We start from the raw sequence: 7,045 nt of genomic DNA, 5'->3' as shown, positions 1-7,045 counted from the left end.
GCACCAACGATTTCGAACCTTCGAAGCGATGCTCCTACATCCTTCAGCAATCTTGATCTGTCCGATCCAAGTCTGACAGAATTGCATCTTCATTCTTTTTCTTTCAGTCAAATCAAGTCAAATCAAATCACATCAAATTAAACGCTGATCCATCCGTCACCACCTCCAGAACCATCGTTGGACTCCGTGCTGCTCAACTCTCATCGATTCGCGGATCACCCCTGATTCCCTCATCTCCACCATAGAGATCAAACATTTACTATATTAAATTATTGAGATTAAAATTTCTAAATAACCTGATAAATTTGTGATTGTTTTAGCATTGTAATAGTAGCTTAATATCATTCTTTACGTTATTTATCTCATTAGCATTAATATTACCACTACATTGGTGTACCCTCCAGAGAGGCAACGTTTTGTATTAATTTAGTATTATCGTTATTATTTTCAATAAAACCAGCTATTTTTTAAACATTTTGGTCCTTCGAGCCGGATCTGTGAGTGGTACTATCGTGTAAATCGCGAACGAAAACTGACGCGATGAGGGTTGAACACATAGAGCGCCGGATTGAGGAGCAGATGAGGCTAGTTGAATCAATAGCTTTAGCATACGAGTCCTGTATTCGACCAGGAATAGAGAATATTTCTCGTCAACGAGTGGAAACGAGGCTTGAAGCAGTAACTAACGATTGGGAGAAGTTCCAGGTTGCTAACACTGCGATTAGAATTGCAGCGGAAAAAACTGGACAAACGCGACAGCAGCAGACTGCACTCCTTACCTTACTTCTCAAAAAATATATTTAATGAAGCTCAAGATCACTACCTAGAAACTGTCGAAAAGATGAAAACATTAATGTCTCAGCATCAAGAGAAAAACTTCAATAGACAAGATTCGGGTCTAGCCACGAGAGCAATGAACAACCAGTTTTCGTCAGCAACTCATGATCCTCGATTACCACGAATAAATCTTCCACGTTATGATGGAACTCATCAAGATTGGCTGTCATTCAAAGACTTGTTCTCATCAATCGTTGTAGCGAATAACTCAATCTCGGATACAGAAAAGCTTCAGTATCTAAAAAGCTGTCTGCGAGGCCCAGCAGCTCAACTACTCGACTCCACGACCATCTCAGCTGACAACTTTATTCAAGCCTGGGAATCTCTAAAATCATTCTATGATAGTCGGCGGATTCTTGTCAATTCCACGTTAGATGGATTCTTCGCAATCAAAGAAGTCAAACAGGAAAGCGGAATGGAATTGGAAAGATTATATACGTCAATAACTCAAAGCTATAGAACATTGAAGACATTAAAACGACCAGTCGAATACTGGGACGACATATTAGTACACATAGTAGTTCGGCAAAAACTAGACTCAAGGTCGATCAGAGCTTGGGAACAACACATAGGCTCATCAGATGAACCTCCGACGTGGGACAAACTGCAAACCTTCATCATCTCCAGAGCAAGAACCTTACGAGCCATTGAAAATTCGCAAGGGAAAAGGACATCTAAAACATTACGCCCACCACTGAAAAGTCATTTCACAAGTCATAACAACAAAGAAGAATGGAAAAAAGAGTCATGTCAGCTCTGTTCAGAGAAGCACAAACTTACTCGCTGTCCAGCATATCACAGGAAAACAGTGCAACAAAGAAACCAAGTTGTAAAGGACTTCAAACTGTGCTTTAACTGCCTGGGACCACATCAGATGTTCAAATGCCAATCAACAGCCAGATGCCAAACCTGTGGTAGGAAACACCACACCTCGCTACATGAAAAACGACCATCTCCAACGAATAATGCAACGCCTTCAGCATCATCACCGAAACAAGTTCACCATGTGCGATCAGCTCCAGCTACCATCATTTTGCCAACTGCAATAATCAAAGTTTCTAACTCTGTTGGAGAATTCATACCCATCCGTGCCTTGTTAGATCAAGGCTCAGAGATTTCTCTTATTTCAGAAAAGATAGCACAAAAGCTTCGCCTAACACGGAAACAGTCCTCACTTCCAATAATTGGTATTGGTGCATATCAATCAGGAAATACTAGAGGAATTACATCAGTCAAAATTCAACCTCGCTTCAAATCAACCTTTAAGCTCACTGTTGATGCTCACATCCTTCCTCGATTAACATCAACAATCCCAGCTGAAAAAACATATCCAGCTTCATGGAATCATATCAAAAAACTACGTCTAGCAGATCCTGACTACACAGAACCAGGAAACATTGAGATGATCATCGGAGCTGATGTTTATGGAACGCTGTTGGAAAAAAAAGTAATTCATGGTCCACCTTATACCCCAACTGCTCAGTCGACAAAACTAGGATGGATCATCTCTGGCCCAACCTGCAAGTCATCAACGAAACATAACGCTATATCCAATCATTGCTCAATTGACAATGATCTGCATAACCTATTAGAGAAATTCTGGCACCAAGAGGGAAATTGGAGACTCAAAGAAAACCTTATCACCTGATGAGAAAGCTTGCGAGGAGATTTTCAAGTCAACTCATTCAAGAAATCCTCAGACGGGACAATATATAGTCAGGCTCCCCTTCAAATCTGATCTTCGTCTCCTTGGAGATTCAAGGCCAACAGCGATGCGGTTGCTTCACAGCCTTCAAACCAAGTTCGCGAATGACGCAGAATATCATCAACTGTATTCATCATTTCTTAAGGAATACGAACAGCTGGGACACATGATCAAACTTCCCAGCGACACTCCACCTAAACAGCCATCGTTTCTCTTGCCACATCATGGAGTAAAAAGGGAATCAAGTACAACCACCAAACTAAGAGTCGTCTTCAATGGCTCTTGCAAAACGATAAACGGTCAACCTATCAACGAGTTATTGCATTCAGGACCCAAGCTTCAGCTTGATCTGTTCAACATTCTCATATGGATCCGCCAACACCGATACATGTTCTCAACTGATATTGAGAAGATGTATAGACAGATTCAAGTCCATCCAGAAGACTGGAAATTGCAGCAGATCCTTTGGAAAGACGATGACAAAGTAATCACATTTCAACTGACCACAGTAACTTACGGGCTGGCGTGCGCACCATATCTTGCATTACGTTCAGTTTTGCAGCTTATCGAAGATGAAGGAAAAAACTTTCCACTTGCAATTGACACGATGTTAAAGGGTAGATATGTCGACGATATATTTGGAGGAGCTGACTCAATCAAAGAAGCGGAACAAAAGGCGAAACAAGTGAACAATCTCTGCATGGCGGGCGGCCTCCCACTACGCAAATGGATAAGCAATAATGCTGAAATACTCAAGGAAGTTCCAGACGAATATAAAGTATCAACTGACGAAATACACATAAAAAATCAATCAGTCCCATGCTCTTGGACTACTATGGAATCCATCAGAGGACTACCTCCATTTCAAATTGCCACCGCAGCAGCCAAAGTTTACAAAACGAGCAGTCCTCTCCAAAATAGCTCAGCTGTTTGATCCACTCGGGTTATTGTCTCCAATATTTATAACAGCAAAAATTTTCATGCAAGAACTCTGGGCCATCAAACTACATTGGGATGATGAGCTCCCTGCAAATCAACAGAAGACGTGGACCATCATCCTACAATCTTTGAACAGCTTAGAGGACATAAAAATCCCGAGATGGCTAGGAACCTTTACAAAATCAATCATTGAATTACACGGGTTTAGCGACGCATCTCAACTTGCCATGTCAGCAGTAGTCTACATCTTAACGAGACACAATGACCAAGTCACCACTACACTCCTGTGCTCGAAAACGAAAGTTGCACCACTCAAACGGCTCACCATTCCTCGGCTTGAGTTATCAGCAGCAGTTCTCCTCACCAAGCTCCTCTCACAATGTATCACCACATTACAACTCGAAACCGCACCCTGTTACATGTGGACTGATTCAACTATCACCTTCACCTGGATAAAAAATCATCCTTCAAAATGGAAGGAATTCATCCATAACAGAGTGTGTCTTATTCAAGAGACCCTCCCTCATGCTCAATGGCGTCATGTTCCAGGAGAGCAAAATCCTGCAGACTGCGCCTCCAGAGGAGTAACCTCAGCGGAACTCACAAATCATCCATTATGGTGGACTGGACCAGCTTGGCTTCACGATGATCCAATCACGTGGCCGAAACCACCAACAACCAAACATGACCAGAAAGAATTAGAAATGAAGAATTCATCAACAGTGCACGTTCTTCATACCTCAACATCACTTAAACAGTGGGAGTTGTTATATCGATACTCCTCATATCAAAGGCTCATTCGAATCACTGCTATATGTTGGAGAGTTATAAACCAACTTCGAAGAAAATCAACCATTCCACCATCCTCGCCACTAACTCCAGAAGAATTAGATCACGCCACAAAAACACTGGGTCAGACTAACGCAGCAATACAAGTTCATGAAAGAGTTATCGTTGCTTCGACATCAGACCCAAGAACTGCGTAAGTCTCACCCCTTCATCAAATTATTTCCATTCATAGATCAACAGGGACTTCTTCGAGTTGGTGGACGACTTAGGAATTCCATGCTACCTCACAATGCGAAACATCCATACATTCTACCTAAGGAATCTCAGTTAACAAGGATGATTATCCGAGATGCACATGAAAAAACAATGCACGGATCAACTCAAGACACGTTATCGTTTATCCGTCAAAATTTCTGGATCATTGGAGGAAGAAACCGATCAGATCATTCATAAACAAATGTCCCAGGTGTATTCGCTACCGAGCCCAAGCGTCCTCACAGATAATGGGACAACTTCCGTCAACCAGGGTCACACCAGGACGAGCCTTCTACACTCAGGAGTAGATTATGCAGGACCCTTTATGATAAAGACCTGGAAGGGTCGATCAACAAAAACCTACAAGGCATGGGTGTCACTATTTATCTGTCTATCCACATCAGCAATTCACTTGGAGTTAGTCACTGACTATTCAACTGACGCCTTTATCGCAGCTTATAAAAGATTCACAGCCAGAAGAGGGATCTGCGCTACCTTAACGAGCGATCGAGGTACCAACTTCATGGGAGCTGATGCTGAACTTAGGAAAACTGTTCAACCAACAATCAAAAGAGTGCAAACAAATCACCTCGATGATCTCTAATCAGGGAACCAAGTGGATCTTCAACCCCCTGCATCTCCACATTTTGGAGGAGGAAATGGGAAGCAGGGGTAAAATCTATGAAATATCATCTTCGCAGAGTTGTGGGCGAATCCCTGCTCACGTATGAAGAGTTCACCACCGTTCTCTGCCAAATTGAGGGTATCCTCAATTCAAGACCACTATGTCCTCTCACTAATGATCCCCAATGATTTGGATGTTCTAACTCCCGGACATTTTTTGGTTGGCCATCCAATCAACTATACCAGAACCTAATCTACAACATCTCAATTCATCACGACTGTCAAGATGGCAACATCTGTCTCACATGACTCAGAGTTTCTGGGACAAATGGTCAAAACAATACCTACAACGGTTTCTTACTTCCTATAAGTGGAACAAAGCAGTTGAAACTCTTCAGGAAGGAAGTCTAGTACTTATCAGTGACGAACGCTGCCCCCCTGCAAAGTGGCCACTAGGACGAATAACCAAGCTTCATCGAGGATCAGATGGGATTTCCAGAGTAGCCACTGTGAAAACAAGCACATCAATCTTTGTAAGACCAATTGTTAAACTTTGTCCATTGCATATCATTTCTGAAACATGTTCGTCGCCGGAGTCAACGAAGGCGGGCGGAAATGTTGAATAATAAAAAATGGCTCGTATATTAAAAATACGAGTTTCAAAAAATTTACATGAGCGAGCCACATGTTGAGTCCCCGAAACCCTTCCAGATGTCCTGGCAATAAAACCAAGGAAAAAATTGAAAGGGAAACTTCCAATAAAACTTCAAATACAAAATCTGGCGAAAGGATTTTCCCAACCTTTTTTTATTATCGCTGGCGTGAGAAATCCTTTCCACCTCCTTCACCCACCCAATGCTTATCTCACCCCACCACGCCCATGTTCTCCCTCCTTGAGGAAGAGCTACAAAAATCAAGGCAGACAAGGGCCTGTCCTTCTTGATCTTGCACAGATTCCTTTCGCTTTCGTTGAAAGATCACGGACTTTGCTTTTTTCGATCTATCGTTGAATTGTCGTTGTTCTGGGTATTGTGTGAAGTGAGTTGTTCCTGCGATACGTCTGTGACACCTTCTGCCTTGCGATCGAGCTTCTTCTGGAACTACCTGAAAGCTGATTACCATCTTCCCGCGACGTGGTCCAGGTTGCAGTTATCATCGTCAACTGGGAATTCCCGATAACCCACTCATCAGCTGATCCAGGTTCTTCGTTGAGGATTCTGCAGCAAACAATCTTCAGTCAAAGTAAGAGTTTGTTAACAATCCATTCATAAGTTCTGCAGAAGAGTCTCCACAGAGACTAAGTGCTTCTGCAGAGATCTCCACGCAGATCAATCCGCTATTAGTTCCGTAGAAGGGTCTCCATGCAGACTAAGTGCTTCTACAGGGATCTATATGCTTCCTTGATTATTCGTTCTGTAGAAGAGTCTCCACGCAGACAAGGGCTTCTACAGAGATCTCTATGCAGATCACTCTTATTCTTTGTGCACCAACGATTTCGAACCTTCGAAGCGATGCTCCTACATCCTTCAGCAATCTTGATCTGTCCGATCCAAGTCTGACAGAATTGCATCTTCATTCTTTTTCTTTCAGTCAAATCAAGTCAAATCAAATCACATCAAATTAAACGCTGATCCATCCGTCACCACCTCCAGAACCATCGTTGGACTCCGTGCTGCTCAACTCTCATCGATTCGCGGATCACCCCCTATTCCCTCATCTCCACCATAGAGATCAAACATTACTATATTAATTATTGAGATTAAAATTTCTAAATAACCTGATAAATTGTGATTGTTTTAGCATTGTATAGTAGCTTAATATCATTCTTTACGTTATTTATCTCATTAGCATTAATATTACCACTACATTGGTGTACCCTCCAGAGAGGCAACGTTT

The 7,045-nt window shown here is 42.2% G+C and overlaps 2 protein-coding genes across 2 annotated transcripts; both read left to right on the top strand.

Moving 5' to 3' along the window:
* Positions 1-841: 841 nt before the first annotated feature.
* LOC118070505 (uncharacterized) lies at positions 842-3,476 on the top strand. The gene is made up of 2 exons (XM_035089130.1): positions 842-2,284; positions 2,430-3,476. Exons 1-2 carry the CDS (start codon positions 842-844, stop codon positions 3,474-3,476), a joined length of 2,490 nt encoding a protein of 829 aa, XP_034945021.1.
* Positions 3,477-3,522: 46 nt separating this feature from the next.
* On the top strand, positions 3,523-4,467 carry LOC118070504 (uncharacterized). Its single transcript, XM_035089129.1, has one exon. It carries the CDS (start codon positions 3,523-3,525, stop codon positions 4,465-4,467), a length of 945 nt encoding a protein of 314 aa, XP_034945020.1.
* Positions 4,468-7,045: the final 2,578 nt, after the last annotated feature.

Source organism: Chelonus insularis, unplaced genomic scaffold, assembly GCF_013357705.1.
Source record: "Chelonus insularis isolate UGA/USDA-ARS -01 unplaced genomic scaffold, ASM1335770v1 contig_632_pilon, whole genome shotgun sequence".
Classification (NCBI taxonomy): domain Eukaryota; kingdom Metazoa; phylum Arthropoda; class Insecta; order Hymenoptera; family Braconidae; genus Chelonus; species Chelonus insularis.
This window is presented reverse-complemented; position numbering and strand designations above follow the sequence as displayed.